The sequence below is a fragment of the Brassica napus genome, chromosome C9 (assembly GCF_020379485.1).
Source record: "Brassica napus cultivar Da-Ae chromosome C9, Da-Ae, whole genome shotgun sequence".
NCBI lineage: Eukaryota > Viridiplantae > Streptophyta > Magnoliopsida > Brassicales > Brassicaceae > Brassica > Brassica napus.
This window is the reverse complement of record NC_063452.1, coordinates 64,210,163-64,229,988: the sequence shown is the minus strand read 5'-3', so window position 1 is coordinate 64,229,988 and position 19,826 is coordinate 64,210,163. Positions and strand designations below refer to the sequence as shown.

The 19,826-nt window shown below is 32.2% G+C and overlaps 1 protein-coding gene, 2 long non-coding RNA genes and 1 pseudogene across 5 annotated transcripts; 1 reads left to right on the top strand and 3 right to left on the bottom strand.

Moving 5' to 3' along the window:
* Positions 1–432: 432 nt before the first annotated feature.
* LOC125592861 lies at positions 433–1,220 on the bottom strand. Its single transcript, XR_007328547.1, has 3 exons — positions 1,087–1,220; positions 867–976; positions 433–611 (listed from the first exon to the last, which is right to left on the bottom strand). It is a non-coding gene; the product is annotated as an uncharacterized LOC125592861 (long non-coding RNA).
* Positions 1,221–1,417: 197 nt separating this feature from the next.
* Positions 1,418–4,020, top strand: LOC106426898 (annotated as a pseudogene).
* On the bottom strand, positions 4,015–5,885 carry BNAC09G07650D. 2 transcript variants are annotated; one of them, XR_007328548.1, is made up of 4 exons: positions 4,740–5,885; positions 4,533–4,605; positions 4,344–4,444; positions 4,015–4,257 (listed from the first exon to the last, which is right to left on the bottom strand). It is a non-coding gene; the product is annotated as an uncharacterized BNAC09G07650D (long non-coding RNA). The 2 variants fall into 2 exon arrangements; XR_007328549.1 differs by having other exon boundaries at positions 4,744–5,883.
* Positions 5,886–17,697: 11,812 nt separating this feature from the next.
* Positions 17,698–19,357, bottom strand: LOC106436019 (probable E3 ubiquitin-protein ligase LUL1). Of its 2 annotated transcripts, none has more exons than XM_013876975.3 (3): positions 18,830–19,355; positions 18,273–18,729; positions 17,698–18,197 (listed from the first exon to the last, which is right to left on the bottom strand). In XM_013876975.3, exons 1-3 carry the CDS (start codon positions 19,159–19,161, stop codon positions 18,090–18,092), a joined length of 897 nt encoding a protein of 298 aa, XP_013732429.1. In that variant the 5' UTR covers positions 19,162–19,355; the 3' UTR covers positions 17,698–18,089. The 2 variants fall into 2 exon arrangements, with proteins under 2 accessions (XP_013732429.1, XP_048624341.1); XM_048768384.1 differs by having other exon boundaries at positions 18,051–18,197; positions 18,269–18,729; positions 18,830–19,357.
* Between the last annotated feature and the right edge of the window lie 469 nt (positions 19,358–19,826).

Sequence of the window (19,826 nt, the reverse complement as noted above, 5' to 3'; positions counted from 1 at the left end):
CAAAAGGGTTTGAACTAGAATACAACCAAGATTCAAGAATGAGGAACAAAACATGTAAAGTGGTAAAAAAACAAAGATACAAATAGGCATAGGCGATTTTATCCCAAACCAAAGTTCCGACCTCAATTCGAACCGAAAAACCGAGACTCCATTCAAACCATTATACAAAAATATCTGAATAGGATTTAAGACCACCTCCATTGGTTAGAGCTTCTAATGGGTTCTTAAAATTAATTTAATAGTTAATTGTGTACTTTATGAAGTTTAAAACCTTTAATATTGTAATTAGTTTTGAGAAGGTCCATTGGGAGAACTCCTATGAGGTTCTTAATTTTTATTTTATTTTAGAAATTGAATTATTAAATTTAAATTTTATATAACTTATAAATTATTGGATTTCATAAAATTTAAACAAATATGACTTAAAACATATTAAAAACAGAAATACAAATTTATTATTAGAAATTTTAAACAAACATGAAAGAAAAGCCTAAATAAAAATTCAAATAAACATGAGCTCATCTCACATATGAAAAATGAACTATATCCAATCAGACAAGTCTGAAGCAAAGCAAAAGAAAAACTAAAACATGTCATGTAATCTCTATAAACTCAGGGCATCTGCATTAGTGAAACTTAGGAGGGGTTCACCAATTTAATTTTTTATTATTATTTTCTTTTTCTCGTTTGATTTCCTTAAAAAAAGAAGTAAAAAGCCCAACCAATCGCGGGCCGCCACGCGTCGTGGGGCCCACGAAATAGTTGTGAACCCGTCTCTTACGCGTGAACCTGCAAGACCTTGAATTGACCTTTTTTTGTTTTGGGAAGCGTGTGAACCTGGGTTTAAAACTCTCAATACGGATGACCTCAGAGAGCTGAGTTCTTGACCTTTTGTATCAGAAAAAATCAAATCAATATCTAAACCGGTGCAGTCTGCTACTGATGCTGCTCCTGAACTGCCTTGTAACATTTGAGACTGCAGAGAGGAAGCTTTGTCATGAACTCATTAATAATCTGATTTAGCAATTGTTCTCATTAACATATATGAGACATAACTAAACAGAGTTTTGTGAAAAAGAACCATACCCAGATGGTTTGGGATCAAACAGGCTAGGCACTTTGTCAATGGGAAATTAAACAGTTGTTCCATTAGGACCCATTATTGTCCTGATGTAGCTTGTTGAGGCCCTTTCCTCGTGTGCAGCTGCCACCATGAAATTTTTTTTTAATTAAGATTTGTTTTAACAAAAAGAAAATTGCACCCATAAAAAAAATATTCTTCTGCCCCCTCCTTTACAGTCCATACAAAATTTGAAGGCCCAAACTGATTGTTAATATGTTTTGTTTTACAAACTTTACTTAATTATAGTTAAAGTACTTAATTAATTTAGAATTAAAAACCCTAATCTACTCATCTTCTCGTTCATCGTCTCTGTGTGAAGAAACAGTGGTAATTTTTTTTTTGCTCTTATATTAATGTTTCAGAGTTTTAAAGGTTTGCTTAAAACACCCTATTATAATTATATAAACTAAACTCTTCTACTGATTTTTGCTAAACATATTTTTTTTTACAGTTAAATTCAATGGAGAAATATTTCAACAAAGTACCTCCTCCGGAATCTGATGCCAAAGCTGATGATTTGCCATCTAACCTTGGTGAAAGGAAAGACAAAAGAAAATCTCCTCCAATAGATAATGCCGATATTGAAGATTTGCCATCTGACCCTGGTGAAAGAAAAGATATAATGGAGTATCTTTCGCATCAAAGAGACGAGGTTAGACGCAAATATCTAACTAAAGGTCCATGTCAACCTTATGGTCATACATTTAAACAAATATTGAAAAGTGGTTCATTAAGACGATTCAATCCAGCTTGGTTTGATCAATATGGTAGTTGGCTAGAGTATAGCATATCAAAAGAAAGGGCATTTTGTTTATATTGCTATCTATTTAAAGATGAGATACGGATGCAAGGTGGAAGTGATGCATTTGTGAAAGAAGGGTTTAATAGTTGGAATAAGCCAGATAGATTGCGTACTCATATGGGTAAACCGCCCAACAGTTTTCATATTATTGCTGCTCAGAAATGTGAGGATTTGATGAATCAAAATCAGTCTATAGTACATGTTTTGTTTAAGCAAGATGATAAGGTGAAAAATGAGTATCGCATTCGCTTAACTGCTTCGATTGATGCTTCCAGATTCTTGTTACGACAAGGATTATCTTTCCGTGGCCATTTCGAAAAAGAAGAAGCTGTGAATAAAGGAAACTTCTTGCAGCTTCTCTGAAATACACAGGAGAACAAAATGAAACCATAAGTAAGGTCATTCTGAGTAATGCTCCAGGAAATAATCAGATGGTTTCTCCATTAATTCAAAAGGATATTGTCCATTCATTTGCAGAAGAAGTACGACAAGCTATTTTAGAAGAAATTGGTCATGATGTGTTTGGCTTGCTGGTTGATGAGTCTTCAGATGTTTCTCATAAGGAGCAGATGGGCGTTGTTTTTCGATTTGTTGATAAAAGAGGAGCAATCAAAGAAAGATTTATTGGAGTTGTTCATGTAAAAGAAACGTCTTCTCTAGCTTTGAAATCTGCTATAGATGATTTGTTTGCTAGATATGGGATGAGCATCAAAAAGGTGAGAGGGCAAGGTTATGATGGAGCTAGTAATATGAGAGGTGAGTTTAATGGTTTGAGATCATTGGTTGCTAGAGAAAACAGCTCAGCATATTATGTTCATTGTTCCGCTCATCAACTTCAGCTAGTTGTGGTGGCAGTTGCAAAAAAACACTTTGACATTGCTGACTTTTTTTGATATGATTTCTACATTGTTGAATGTTGTTGGGGCTTCTTGTAAAAGACAAGATATATTTCGAGAAATTCAGCGTGAAGAATTAGAAAAACAGATCAGTAGTGGTGAAGTTAAGACTGGGACATGACAGAATCAGGAACGTTCTTTACCAAGACCTGCAAATACTCGCTGGGGTTCTCATCACAAAACATTGTTGAGGTTGGAAGAATTATTTTCTACTACCATTAAAGTTCTTGAGTATGTCCAAGAAGAAGGCATGGATGACTTACAGAAACGTCAAGTTTGTGGTCTTCTCAAATATTTTCACACATTTGATTGTGTGTTCTATTTGCATCTAATGTTGCTTATTTTGGGGCTCACTGCAAATTTGTCATTGGCTTTGCAAGAGAAAGATCAAGATATTTTGAACGCTATGTCACTGGTGGAATCTACTAAAAGAGAACTGCAAAAGCTTAGGGATGATGGTTGGAGTTTGCTTATGGATAAAATTGCTTCTTTTTGTAAGAAACATAATGCTGGAATGCTCATCATGGAAGACGATTTTGTTAATCCAAAGAATCCAAGAAAGAGAAGCAACATAACCAATATGCATCATTATAAGGTCAATTGCTTTTGCACAGTTCTAGATTTACAGATTCAAGAGTTCAATGATCGTTTTACAGAGGTAACCACTGATCTACTTATTTGTATGGCTGCTTTAAGCCCGACTGATTCGTTTTATGGGTTTGACAAGGAGAAGCTGATGAGATTAGCTAAGTTATATCCAGAAGATTTTACCTATGGTGAGATTTTATCTCTAGAGCAGCAACTTGATATCTACATTGATAATATACGTAGAGATGAAAGATTTAAGAGTGTGGAGAATCTTGGAGATCTTTCTTGTTTGATGGTGAAAACTCAAAAGCATATTGCACATCCTTTGGTCTACAGGCTTTTAAAGTTAGTTCTAACTTTGCCGGTTGCCACCGCAAGTGTTGAAAGATGTTTTTCAGCTATGAAATTAGTGAAAACAGCTGCACGTAACCGAATTGGAGATCAGTTTCTAAGTGATTGTATGGTCTGCTTTGTTGAAAAAGAGTTGCTTGACTCGGTTTCAAATGAGAAAGTGATACAAAGGTTTCAAAAGATGAATAAGCGTAGAGTTGTTTTGTAAGAGTTTTTATCATATTTGGTGTTTTTTTTTTTGTTGCAAACTTAATAAAACATTAATTTTTTTAATGAAGTGTATGGTATATTTTTGCCCCCACAATATTTATTTTCTGGATCCGCCACTGCATATGACACAAATTGTCAGCATCTCAGTTTTTACTCAGAAATAACGTATCAAAAATAAGGTGGGCTTCTCTGTGTACCTGAGCCAATTCATCAAGCCGTTTTTTAATTTTGTCTTCACGCTTCTTCCTGCTCGAATCCTGTCCTAGAATTTTTCTAATGGCCTCTGCCTGAAGAAACAAAACCAAGACCATCCCTGTCATGAGCTTACCAATACTTTAGATGCTCATAGCGATGATAGAGAAATAACACTAACCTCGGACTCTCTTGCAGCCTTCTCAATCTGAACTTTTCGCCTTTGAGCAGCTTCTGTCTTCTTCAGTTGCTGCTCCATCTCTGAAAGATTCTCCTTTTTCCCTATATATTATTTTCAACATAAGTTATCAACCTTTATTCCAAAAGATATATACTTATGAATCTGAAGCAAAAGATAAAAAACACATACTTGTCGACGTAGTAGGAGGTAATCCATCTGGAAACTTAATCACGCCCAATTACTTTCATGTGAGAAGCTATCTCTATACAAACAAATACAAAGTCAAAGATAATCTCAAATCTCATCATCAAAGCTAATCTCATCAGCAAAACCAAATTTCACTTCCAACGAGATTCACAAGCTTCAAATCAATACAAAAACTCAAATAATTCGAACCTACAAGGTGATTTCAATGAACGGATTTGGAGAAGGAGAGCAACAACATTAGATTTCTCAGACACAAAAAAAAACCATCAAAGAAGAAAGAGAGGCGGCCAATAAGAACAGAGCACGTATGGGGTGTGTAGTGATTCCAAAACCCCTTAGTTTGGCACCGGTTCTTTGGTTTTATTTTCTTTTTCATTTATTTTTATTGATTTTTTTTTTAGAACCCTCTCTAAAAGCCTCCAATGGAGGTGCTCTTAGAGCCATGTATTTACAGCCATGTACTTTCATGTATATATCTTTATTTACAGCCATGTATTTTATCATTTTTGCTACTAAATAGGTGGTCGTAACTAGTAACATGTCAAAGTTAGTTTTCAATATTGGTGTTTAAGCGGCCTGAGATGATGAATGTAACATTTGCTTTTGTCTTATCTTCTTCGCTGTTTTATGTCTACTAGAAAATAAGAAGCAATGCACTTTAAGAGAGGACACATATATATCGAAGAAGGATTGTATAAAATAAAAGTTAAGAGTATGATCACAAAGTTGCATAATATTACATTACATGTCATAAAGTTTGGATATTATTAAATGTCCTACAACTTATAACTGGTCCCATTCACCAATAGCAACTGCTTCATCACACTTGGCTTAATCTCACCTTCCTCCGCCACGATACGACTCTGTTCTGGGCGAAGAATGGGCCGAATAATACGACCTCGAGGCTGAGGATACAGATTGATTAACTACACTCTGTGAATGTGAGCGTGGTTGAACAGTAGTTGTTTTTGTTTTCGTCGCTGAATGTGATCGTGGTTGAACAGTAGTTGTTTCCGTCGCTGGAGGAACATTGCTTCCCCATCCTGTGGTGAAGTAGCTGAAGATATTCCCCATGACTGAGTGATGTAAGACTCAAAAAGTAGTGTGTCTTTCTGTGATGAAAGCGAAGTTCGGCTTTTATATTAATTGTGTTGTGTGGTTGGTGGAAAACATTTGTGTAAAGTTTGACTTTGGCGGGACTACATATCATTTATAGTCAAAGTCTGCTTTTTTCTTTGATATTCTAAATTTGTAATAATTTGATTATAGAATGTATCCCACCACTTATACAACAAAATCTTTCCTTAAAAATTTTAGATACATAAGATCTTACACTGGTACGACCCATGGTACGACCCAGAAGACAAGTTACCCAAACCATAATAATATTTTATGGTTTAAGTGGATATTTTAATTTATTTTTCTTCTAATATATATAGATAAATAAAATTGATACTAATTTTTCTTTAATCCTATATACAGTAAAACTCTATAAATTAATAATATTGGAATTTTGGTATTTTATTAATTTATAGAGATATTAATTTACAAAAAGTTTTATTTTTTAGATTTTTCTATTTAAAATAAAAAAATACTTGATTTTAGTCTATATACATTAATTATCTTTTAAAAAAAAATTAACACTTATATTAGTTTTATTATGTTATTTAGTATATATAAAATATGTTTCATACAATTTAAATGCGGTTTTAAATATAATATTATTAAATCTAATCAAAATATATTAAGTGTTAAGAAATATAAAGATAAACAATGTAATGGTTGATTGATACTTATATACAATATATATACATATAAATTATTAATTTATAATTTTAATGGGACCATATATTTACGTAGAATTTTCTCAAAAATTATATTATTTTATCGATTTGTGTCATATTTTGAACTGGTCCAATTTGGGACCAAGAAAATTATTAATTTATGGTGTTTATTAATTTATCAAATATTAATTTATAAAATTTCTACTGTATATTATATGAGTATCATTCGAAAAAATGTAATCTTCTATTTTGTAATTAATTACATTTTAATCTTGATAAGTCGTCAATACCTTAGGTCTCTACATTGATTATGTGGCAATCTTATAATTAATTTGGACAAACCCGGACTAACCTTTCATTCTCTAGAGAAAATTATTAATCACACATATAATAAATTCATGTATATCTTTAAATCTACCCATTATTAACTACACATATAACCTTAGACCAACAAAAAAAATTCGACAGCATTAGAAAGTATTGTTACACAATATGGTAAGATTTATACGCACCACTCACTACCATATCCCTTATACAAACCATAATAATATTTTATGTATACAATCATATGACAAATTTTCGAAAATAAATCATGACAAAAATTCATAATAATATTGTTCTATTATGAGTTCCGTACTACCCACTACTATATCCTTTATACTAAACTATAATAATAGTTGTATGCATTGTTTTATTAAGATAAGTATACGTTGTAGTGCTCAAAACATATTTGTTTCAACTGTTTTATTATTCTGTATAAGTTTTAATGTCTTGTACAGAACAATATTTCATTGGTTTTGAATTTTACGTTGGGGCTTGTCCAACACATATATGTAGGACGATGGTGCAACGCCAAAACATATAGGTAGTTGGTTAATCAATTTTAATTGATTATTTAAGAGATATTCTTGGGTTCACCCCCTAGGGTGAACCTAAAGGTTCACCAATCAATAGAAAATTGTCATTTTAAATCTAGTATCTTTTAATTAAGGAAACCAAATAACTTGGCAAATTATATTATCTTTTCAAAATAAAATTTAAAAATAAATAAAAATAATATATAAAAAACGAATTAAAAAAAAATAATGTTGTCAACAAAACACTAAACACTAAACTCTAATACTAAACCCTAAACTCAAATCCTAAACCCTAAATCCTTGGGTAAACCCCTAAACCCTTGGAAAAATACTAAACATGTTGTCAACAAAACACTAAACCCTAAACTCTAATCCTAAACCCTAAACCCTTGGGAAAACCTTAAACCCTTGGGTAAACCCTAAACCCTTAGGTAAACCCTAAACCCTTGGAAAAACACTAAACATTTGGATAAATTCTAAATTATAAATCTTAAACACTAAACTCTAAATCTTAAAAATAAATTTTTTTTTTTAAATAATCTTTTTTTAGAACTATTGTTATTTTTATTTATTTAATTTTTTATTTTTTTATTTTAAAAACATAATATAATTTGGCAAGTTATTTTGTTTCCTTAATTAAAAGATACTAGATCTAAAATGACAACTTTCTATTGGTTGGTGAACCTAAAGGTTCACCTAGGGGTGAACCCAAGAAAAAGTCTTATTTAACTATTTTTTATACGAGAAATTCTTGGGTTCACCACCTAGGGTGAACCTCTAGATTCACTAACCAATAGTGTTTGAGTAATTGATATTTGATATCTTTTAAAAAAGGAAACAAAATTGAATTTCCAAATAAGATTATATTTTTAAAATAAAAAATAAAAATACATAAAAATAGTTACAAAAAAAAATATATATTGTTAAACCGTTAGCAAAATATTAAATCCTATACCCTAAATCTTAAACTCCAAACCCTAAATTATAAACCTTAAATCTTGGATAAACCGTAAACCTTTGGAAAGTTTTAAACCCTAAATCATACATTAAAAACTAAATCTTAATAACACTAAACCCTAAACCCTAATCACTAAACCCTAAACCCTTGGATAAACCCTGAACCCTTGGATAAATCATAAACTCTAGGATTTAATTTTAAGATTTTCCAACGGTTTAGAGTTTATCCAAAGTTTAATGTTTAACGTTTAGGGTTTAGGGTTTAGTATTTAGGGTATAGGGTTTAGTATTTTGCTGAAGATTTAACAATATTAATTTATTTATTTTTTGTAACTATTTTTATGTATTTTTATTATTTTATTTTAAAAATATAATCTAATTTAGATATTTAATTATATTTCCTTTTTTAAAAAATATCAAATATCTAATACTCAAACACTATTGGTTGGTGAATCTAGAGGTTCACTCCAGGAGGTGAACCCAAGAATTTCTCTTTTTATACCGTACCAGATCAAAATAATGGTCCGTCGATGTATTAGAAGTCAATTAATTTTTTTATTAGTTTAGTGAGTAAGCATAGATTAAGTACTAAATCAATACATGTGTTATACAAGTTGATTTAAAATTTGTATTCGGCAATATACAACTCATTTGTATTAAATAAAAATATATTTTTACTATCTTTGTGCCAAAGTGTATATGATTCAAAACATATACCGGCATGTCATAATTATATCCTAGCATATAGGAAAAATATCAATATATTTATGGAAAATGTAAAAGTATATATTCCAAAGATATTATTCTTTGAATAAACTATATCGAAAATTATATAATATGTTCTGTTTAGTACTTTGAAAGATGTGACCTATTTTTGAACATTATTTTAAGGTTTAATTATGAAATAAAAACTTTGTTTATATTACCTACGAGTTAGTACAAGAAACACTTTTGTAAATTATGTATGATTCAGTCTTTGAATTAAGGGTGGTCAATACAGTAAAACTGACCTAAATAGAGAAAGTGGTTTGGTATTTGTAATACTGTATAAATCAAATAGATACTATTTTTAAAAACTGTGATACATGAATATGATTCGGTATATAAATAGATCAAACCAAATAAACTGATTAATTACAATATAGTGATATAGTTATATGTAAATTACATTATATATATATATATATATATATATTGTTTATTTTATTGATATGATCTCGATATTTAAGACGTTAATTTGGATAATTTGTTATTTTAAGTAAAGACTTTCATTGACATACATTTGTGCTAAAATTAGTTATTTAATAATATTATGATATTATTAATATTTTCACCTTATGAAATTATAATTTATTTAATATTTTAATAGTTAAAGAAAATAGAAAACATCATATATAAAAATTAAAGTATTGTTTAATAAATTCAAATTTGAATCATACAAAATTAAATTGAAAAAATGTTATAAAATAAGTTTTTGGTATAAAATCAAATAAACAAAAAATCGACAATTATATAACCCAAAAAAAAAAATTAAAGTAGATATTATTTTAATATGGTATCTATTTTTTATAAACCAAAATACCAAAAAAATACTAAACTGAAATCAAATCGAAATCCTTATTGAACAACCCTACTTAGGATATATAATTTTTATGCCCGTCTCACTCCATGCAAAATGTGGGTCTCAGCTAAGTACTCAGGTTATAAAGGAAAAAAATCAAAAGATATAATTTTAATCAAAACTCTCGAATTGAACTCGATTTCAATAAAAACAAATTGGTATTCTATATACATAAAAAAGGAAGGAACTAAACTTATAAACTAATTAAGAAATCATTGTGATTATTTCATTTTAATATATTTATTTATTTTATTTATATATAATAATTTTATAGCCTAATATATTATAGTTTTAATTTTTATACAAATAGGAATGGGTGTTTTACCCCAAATTGAAACTCCGGCCTTAAAACAAACCGAAAAACCAAGACCAGATCCAAACTGTTATACAAAAATATCGAATGGGATTTAAGTGGGATTTAAGAGCTTGGTATTTCCATGTTCGTTAGTTCAAATACCTTTTAGTTAGTTTAGGTAGTTTAACTAGCTTTAATTAAATTTTTGAATAATTTCTATATTTGAGTATTTTTGTTAATTTTTAATGTTTCTTAAAAGTAGTTTGGAGCGATTTCAGACATTAGTTATAGTTCAATTCTAACCAAATTTGAAAGAAACCGAACCGAACTAGACCTAAAAATTAGTAAAACACAAATGGGATTTATGAGCATAGTACCAAAAATATTAAAGGATCTGATGAATATATAGATATATGATCATAATGTTGCATAATTATTACAAAACACAAGTTGATTGCTTGAATAATTTTGTTCATCTCCATCTCCATTTCTTCCACTGCTTTTAATCTTTTAGCGGAATCTTCAAAAGCCTCTCCACAGGTTGTCTGCAAACCAGACACAAATTTGTTTGAAACCTTAGCTCCTTAATTTGCGTATTCCTAAAATCAGATTGCTTGATTCCATCTTGCTAATATTAGCCTTGAAACTGATTAATAAAATTGATAGAATCAGCCTTAAAGCTGATTGTTTTGGTTTTTCATGATGAAACCCTATTTTTGGATCGAAACCCTAAATTGTGTAATGCTTGAATCCGTTTGATTATTGATCCAATTGCTAGTCTTGATAAAACATAATTGAATCTGATTGTTAGTCTAGCTAAATCTCATACCTGAAACTGATTGATTAATTGTTAAACCTTGATTGAATGTTTTAATATTACCCTTGCACATATAGAATCCGATTGCTAAGAATGAGTGCATCATATCTACTTGGCCGTGTGGCCAGTTTGCATCATATATCATCTTGACCAACATGTTTATGTTATGCGCATGATCTGATTATTATCACATTTGCATGATCTGATTGTTTTAAATTGAGGTTCCATAATTTCACTTTTGTACATATAGAATCAGTATGCTAGGTTTGCATTATAACCATATGGCCGCATGAAAACATATAGAAATTGCTTGTTTGGTCGATACCCTTGCTTAATAAATCTGTGTGACTTATTATGCATCATATATCACTTTGGCTGTGTGGCCTTATTGTATTATATCACCTTTGGCCGTGTGGCTTGTTTGCTTATTAGAAATGTAGTGACTTGATAGCATGTCTTGTTTATGGCCGTATGCTAAATATTTTATGAGATCTAAAATTGATTGATATGTGATTTGAGATGTCGAAAATCAACTTGGATTTTGCTGCTCTAAATCTCTCAGGAGATAATTATTTGAAATGGGCACTGGATACTGTGTTTATCCTAAAGTCAAAGGACTTGGTAAATAAATCACAAAAGGCGATAATGCCAGATGAGAAAGATTGATACAGGGCAATATTAATTATTAGCCATCATCTAATTAAGAGTCTCAAAGATCAGTATCTGACTATAGAGAATCCTCTAGACCTTTGGACAGAGTTAAAAATCGAGATATGATCACCAAAGAACAGTGTTATTACCAAAGGCCCTGATTGATTGGAGGAATCCCAGAATCCAGGACTATAAGTCTGTGGATGAGTCTATTGCTAGTTGGGCACAATAATGGATTACTGATGAGAAACAGTGAATTGAGAAATAATGGTATCAATCAATTTGAGCCATGGTCAAGGCAGTGGCCGTGGTATATCCTTTAAACCACAAAAGCTCGACCAAATCAGTGTGCCATAGATGTGGAATGGGGAACCATTGGGCTAAGATATGAAGGACTCCCAAAGAGAGTCTGAAATGGAAGAATCCTGAAACCCACTTGGTCTATAAATATGGTGAAAATAATTTTAAACATGATCAAGATGATCTTATAGAATATGAGACTTATGATTGCCTAAAAGAATCAAGTTGATAATCTGATTTCAACATCAAACTTGTGTGATTGCTTTGCTTGTATGATTTCTCTGATTTTTATCTCCTTGAATTTATTTCTATTACATTGTCTGCTTAGATTAAATGAATGAATGGTTTTTCTATATGAGTACACTGAAAAACGCCAATATAAGTACTAAATCAAGTATCACCAGTCTGAAAGAAGACTATGGCTAGGCTAATATATTATTGCCTAAGGGTATGCATCTAGAAATCAGTGATGCCTTATATTCACTCAGCTCTAAGAGCAAGAGCAGCCTATTGAGTTTTAAAGATATAAGAATGAATGGTTTCCATATTGAAACAATAGGCGAAGGAAACAAAGAGTTCATTCAGATATATGTATAAAATCGCCCAAGGCCATAATAAGTCCTAAAGACTATATATGCATTCTCTACTGACCTAGACTATGCATAGATCAGTATGATAGAGGCTAAAAGCCTGCGAAAATATACACTTTATGGCACGGCCGGATTGACCATTCTGGTCCAAACATGATGCGAAAATTGATATTCAAAAGGCACACATTAAAAGATAAGAAGAGTTATCCCAAAAAATCTCACGTGTGTAGAATGTACACAAGGGAAACTCATTAGGCCATCACCAGTAAAACGGCTACGAGCCCCTTTTTCATAATAAAGACTACATGTCTAGATAATACTGGTGAATACATGTCCCAAGCGTTTAAATGATTATGGTATGTCCATGGGGGTTCCATACCAAGAACGGCTTGGCCGAAATTTTTTAAAACGCAAATAGCTGATTGATGATAGACCATAACTTATGAGGTCAAAACTCTCATTCACAGCTTGGGCCACACAAAATTTACATGCACCTAAGTTAATACGCATCAGGCCATTTAGTGAGCATAGATATCCCCTATCACAATTATTAAAGGGTCAAGAGCTAGACATACCCCATCATAAGACATTTGGATGTGTTGTCTATGTACTAATTTCTCCACCACAGAGAACTAAGATGGGACCTCAAAAAGAGGATGGGAATATATGTTGGACATGATTCTCCCACAATAATAAAGTACTTTGAGCCAACTATGGGTGATTATATTTGAGGCCAGGTACACAGATTATTTTAAGACCAGGAGGAGAAAAATAATAAAGTTGGTAAAAGAATGGTAAAAGAAATAGAATGGAATCAACCATCTATGTCTTGGCAAGATCCTCAGACTAAAGAATGTGAAATAGACGTCCAAAGATTATACATTTACAAAGCTAGCTAATCAAATGCCAGACACATTTGCTGACCCGAAAAAGAATGACTAAGTCATATATAAACCAGCTTGTAAAGCACCAACAAATTTGATGTCCAAGAAGAGACACAGTCAAGTTGCTACAGAGTCTAGACAACGTATGAAACATGGTAGACCAATAGGTTCCAAAAGATAAGAATCCTCGGAAACAAAAGAAAGGTGCAGAGAATGATAATCAAAATCCAAATCAGAGGTTACTAAGGAAACCATCCCAGACATGGAGATAAGGCCGGCCGGCTCTAAGGTACAGGTACCAAACAATGTAGCTTGGGACGCCAAGCTGCAAAGTATTAAAGGTCCTGATAATAATGAATCTCAATCGATTATATCATGTCTGGAACATAATGGAACCAATAAGGAATGTCGACATAAAATGATTTATTTGCATACAAGGTAGCACTTGAATTTATGAATATAAGTGAGGATCATGAACCCACGTCAATATAAGAGTGTGCACTCGTAGAACAGATTGGATTGAATGGAAACGTGGGGTTAAATAGTTTAAGGAAGAAATGTGTATTTGGCCATATGATTAAGACGCCATATGATGTTAAAACCAGTGGATATAAATGGGTCTTGTGAGGAATAGAAATCGTGAGATATAAAACTGATGTTGCACAAGGATTCTCACAAAGACCAGTAATAGATTATGAGGAGACATACTCTCATGTGGTGGATGCAATTACTTTTAGATTTCTCATAAGTCTGGCTATATAAGAGAGAAAATTAGACTTGCAGCAAGTTGATGTAGTGACTGCATATTTATATGGTCCACTAGATAATGAAAGTACTAGAGGGTATTGAGCTGAAAGTACATCAAGTTCTCGAGAACAATATTGACAATCATCAAAGTATATGATCTGAATATCCTAGGAACCTCTGGATACAATTTCGCAAACAGTTGAATATCTCAAGAAAGAGTTTGAGATGAAAGATCTTGGAAAACAAAGTTTTGTTTTGGATTACAGCTTGAGTACATTAACAATGAAATCCTTGTGCATCAAATAGTATATACAGAAAAGGGTACTCAAGAGATTTAATATGGACCAGTCTCACCCATTATCTAGTACATGGGCGTGAGATCATTTGTTTTGGACACTGATCCATTCAGTCCAAAGGTGGACGATAAAGAAGTCCATTTAGTCCTGAGATGGACGATGCGGAAGTCTTGTTTTAGACACTGATCTGATTGGTCCATAAGAAGGACGATGAAGAAGCCTTTGATTTTGGTTTATTTTATACTAACCAGCCCAGAGAGGGGTTATTTGGTTTTGTTGATTTGTTTTCAGACATGCTATGTTTTACACATGGTGGTACACGCATATCACAGCAACATCATCCAAGATTTCGTGTGTGTGTATTTGAGATCGATGACTCAATATGTTCGATCAGATTGTGGCATGGCCGATGGTAAAGAAGAACCAACTATCATGTTCGAGGACGAAACATATTCTGCTTAAGATCTTCATCACCCACGGATTGCAGAAAATTGGAGAGGTCCAAGGGACCTTCAGTAATGTCCAAATCAGGGGGAGTAATGTGTGTTGTACTCTTTTTCCTTCACCATGGTTTTGTCTCAATTGGGTTTTCCTGGTAAGATTTTAATGAGGCAACATTAAAGCACATTACAAGCTCTAAATGGTTATGACATCCAAGAGGGAGTGTTATGAACCAGATTGTGGATGGCTCATAACCAAGAGATTATGATTTGTAATCTTTCTATTTATCTATGACGGTGTAATCTCCTATATAAGAAACATCTATGTTATGAATAAAGATAAACTTTTTCATTATTTTTGTAACACTATTACCTTTTAAACATAGATTCTTATTACTTTTTGTCAATGTGTCGTGGTGTATGTATATATCTTTATTTACAGCCATGTAAGTTAGTTTTCAATATTGGAAAAACAAAAAAACTTGGTGTTAAAGCGGCCTGAGATGATGAATGTAACCTTTGCATTTGTCTGTTTTATGTCTACTAAAAAAATAAGCAGTGCACATTAAGAGAGCACACATATATATTGAAGAAGGATTGTATAAAATAAAAGTAAAGAGTATGATCACAAAGTTGCATAATATTACATGTCATAAAGTTGGATAATATTAAATGTCCTAACTTATATATGGTCCCATTCACCAATAGCAACTGCTTCATCACACTTGGCTTAATCTCTTACCTTCCTCAGCCACGATTGTATCGCTCTGCTATACTTGTCAGCGAAGAATGGTTCGACTTCGAGGCTGAGGATAGATTAACTACACTCTGTGGATGTGATTGTGGTTGAACATTAGTTGATTCCGTTGTTCCCTTTCCTCCAGTGCAGCAGGCGAAGATATTCCCCATGACTAAGTGATGTAAGACTCAAAAAGTGGTGTCTTTCTACGATGAAATCGAAGTTCGGATTTTATACTAATTATGTTGTGTGGTTGGTGGAAAACATTCGTGTAAAGTTTGACTTTGGCGGGACTATGTATCAGTCATAGTCAAAGTCTGTTTTTTTCTTTGATATTGTAAATTTGTAATAATTTGATTATAGAAAGTATCCCACCAGTTATACAATAAAATCTTTTTTTGAGAATTTTAGATACATAAGATATTACACTGGTACGACCCAGAGGGCAAGTTACCCAAACCATAATAGTATTTTTATGGTTTAAGTGGATATTTTAATTTATTTTTCTTCTAATATATATAGATAAATAAAATTGATTAACTTTTCTTTTAATCTTATATACAGTAAAAACTCTATAAATTAATAATGTTAGGACTTTGATATTTTATTAATATATAGAGTTATTAATATACAAAAAGATTTATTTTTTAGATTTTCTATTTTAAAATATACTTTCTATAAATTAAGGAAAATACTTGATTTTAGTCTGTACACATTAGTTAACATTTTCAAATTTGACACTTATATTAGTTTTATTATATTATTTAGTGTATATAAAATATGTCTCACAGAATTTAAATGCGGTTTTAGATATAATATTATTAAATCTCATCAAAATATATTAAGTGTTAAGAAATATAAAGATAAACAGTGTAATGGTTGGTTGATAATTATATAAAATGTATATACATATAAATTATTAATTTATAATTTTAATAGGACCACATATTTACATAGAATTTTTTTTAAAATCATTATCTTATTATTTTATCGATTTGTATCATATTTTGAACCAGTCCAACTTGGAACAGAAGAAAATTATTAATTTATGGTGTTTATTAATTTATCAAGTATTAATTTATAGAGTTTTTACTGTATATTAACTGAGGATCATTAAAAAGATGTAATCTTTTATTTTGTATTAATTACATTTTAATCTTGATGAGTCGTCAATACCCGGACTAACTTTTTATTTTCTAGAAAAATTGCATGCACGTGCGGGTATAATAATTTAAATATTTATAAATAAATATATGATCAGTTTAAATACCATGTATTAAAATTTTATTTTCTTATATATAACAAAAAAAATCATCACAATATATCGAAGAAGGATTGTATAAAATATATGGAAGAGTATGATCATAAAGTTGCATAATATTACATGTCATAAAAGTTGGATATTATTAAATGTCCTACAACTTATATCTGGTCCCATTCACCAATAGCAACTGCTTCATCATACAATATAGCTTAATCTTTCACCTTCCTCCGTCACGATACCGCTCTGGCAGAGGTGCCGGCGAAGAATGGTTCGAATAAGACGACCTCGAGGCTGTGGATACAGATTGATTAACTAGACTCTGTGAATGTGATTGTGGTTGAACAGTAGTTGTTTCCGTCGCCGGAGGAACATTGCTTCCCCTTCCTTTGGTGCAGCAGCAGCAGATATTCCCCATGACTGAGTGATGTAACTGAGTGATGTAAGACTCAAAAAGTGGTGTGTCTTTCTGCGATGAAAACGAAGTACGGCTTTTATATTAATTGTGTTATGTGGTTGGTGGAAAATATTTGTGTAAAGTTAACTTTGGCGGGACTACTTATCAGTCAAAGTCAAAAAAAAAAAAAATTTAATATTCCAATTTTGTAATGTTTGATTACAGAAAGTATCCCACCACTTATACAACAAAATATTTACTTAAAAATTTTAGAGAAAGATAAGATCTTAAATCCTAGATTATGATTATATAAAAGATCGTTGATAATTTTCAATTCAAAAGGAGTTTTAACTAGAATACAACCAAGAATGAGGAAAAACGTGTAAAGTGGTAAAAAAAACAAAGATACAAATAGGAATGCGTGTTTTACCCCAAATTGAAACTCCGGCCTTAAAACGAACCAAAAATCCAAGACCAGATCCAAACCGTTATACAAAAATATCGAATGGGATTTAAATGGGATTTAAGAGCTTGGTATTTTCATGTTCGGTATTTTGAATACTTTTTAGTTAGTTTAGATAGTTTTAACTAGCTTTAATTAAATTTTTGAATAATTTATATATTTGAGTTTTTTTGTTAATTTTAAAAGTTTCTTAAAAGTATTTTGGAGCGATTTCCAGACATTAGTTATAGTTCAATTCTAACCAAATTTGAAAGAAACCGAATCGACTAGACCTAAAAATTACTAAAACACAAATGGGATTTATGAGCATAGTACCAAAAATATTAAAGGATCTGATGAATATATAGATATATGATCATAATGTTGCATAATTATTACAAAACACAAGTTGATTGCTTAAATAATTTTGTTCATCTCCATCTCCATTTCTTCCACTGCTTTTAATCTATTAGCGGGGGAATCTTCAAAAGCCTCTCTACATGTTGTCTGCAAACCGGACACAAATTTGTCTGAAACCTTAGCTCCTTAGCGCATCCGACACACATACACTGTTACACACATAAACCAATTCAAAACTCCACAACACAAAAAAGAACTTCAGTAGTATAAACTTTATTACATACTACGTGTCTGCAAGGAAGAACCGTCACATCGCGTGGTTCTGACAAGCAGATAACGCATTCCTTTCTTGCATTCTCATCAACAGCGTCCCCAATCCCATAAATATCCTGCAACTCATACCTGGTCCCATTCACCGATATGAACTGCTTGATCACACTTGGCTTAATCTCACCTTCCTCCTTCACATAAGTCACTTGGGTAATCTGCATGCATCTAGATGACTTTCCTCCTTCTGGAGCTGCCTCCAGCTTAATTGCCAGCGGGAAAATATCTGTTTCTGCCTCCTTGAATAGCTCTGAATCTTCAAAGACAGATAAGTCTACACCAGTTCCAGATGGTTGTATGAACTTCTGACCAATTCCTTTCTCAAAACCAAATGTGATTGGCTGCAACGTATCTTCCTTTGTTGCTGTGAGCTGGAACTCTTCGCTTTCTTTCGCAAAGAAAACGACTGTGATCCTGTGTTCTCCCCCAAAACAGACAAAAGGGTTAACTAATATTCAATAAAGACTCAAGACTTTACGACAAGAACCAACGCAAGTGGGTAATAAGATTAAACCTTCCGGAGACGAGTGCATCAAACGTGAATGCGACGAGAAGATGACCCGGGTTAACCGGGTCCTGTTCGAGGGTCAGAGTCTCCTTCTTCAGATTAGTGTCGTTGCGAATCGTGACGGGTTTCTCGTCCACGACATCACGAGGCGGCGGCATCGGGTGATTGTACGCCCCCCACATAGTTCCCGGCGGAGAATACGACGTCGCGACGGGGGATACAGATTGATTAACTGGAATCTTGGGTGGATGTGGTTGACGAGGAGTTGTTTCCGTCGCCTCCTGAGGAACATTGCTCCTCCGCCTTCTTCCACCACAGCAGCAGAAGATATTCCCCATGATCTCGATCTCTCAGGTTCTCAGAAAGTGGTGTGTGTCTTTCTGCGATGAAATCGAAGTTGGGCTTTTATATCAGTTTGTGTTGTGTGGAAAACATTTGTTTAAAGCTTGAATTTTGGCGGGATTAGTATCAGTCAAAAGTCAATGTTTTCCTTTTTTTTTCTTTGATATTCTAATTTTGTAACGTTTTGAAAGCATCCCACCCCTTCCTTATACAGCAAAATATTTCCTTACGAATTTTAGATACGGTAAGATGTTAAATCTTGGATTATGATTATATAAGATCGTTGATAATTTTCAATGCAAAAGGAATTTTTGAACTATAATACAAACCAAGAATGAGAAATAAAACATGCAGAGTGGTTAAAAAAAAACAAAGATAAAAAAAGTCATATGGGAAAATATTTACGGTGGGTTCCGAAATGTGGTAAACGCCCAAATTAGGAACCTACCATTTATAGTTATCTTTCTGCGTGGTAAGGCGGCATGGGTACATAACTTTCACGTAAAATAAATGGCGCCGGTAAATCAATTTCCACGGGGACTAGTGCCTTCTGGTTGGGATATGATTAAAACAAGAGGCTCAGTGACGCTAAGATAACTATTAGCACGAACACTACATATTGTATGGGTGATATTTGAAGTGATCATCTAACTACAAGTCA

Excerpts from the sequence above, each read along its gene's own strand:
- LOC106436019 (XM_013876975.3), bottom strand. The coding sequence starts at position 19,161 with ATGGGGAATATCTTCTGCTGCTGTGGTGGAAGAAGGCGGAGGAGCAAT. Across the intron at positions 18,730-18,829 it reads GATGCACTCGTCTCCGGAAG|GATCACAGTCGTTTTCTTTG; the intron begins GTTTAATCTTAT and ends GGGAGAACACAG. Across the intron at positions 18,198-18,272 it reads TTCTTCCTTGCAGACACGTA|TGTATGTGTGTCGGATGCGC; the intron begins GTATGTAATAAA and ends TGTGTGTAACAG.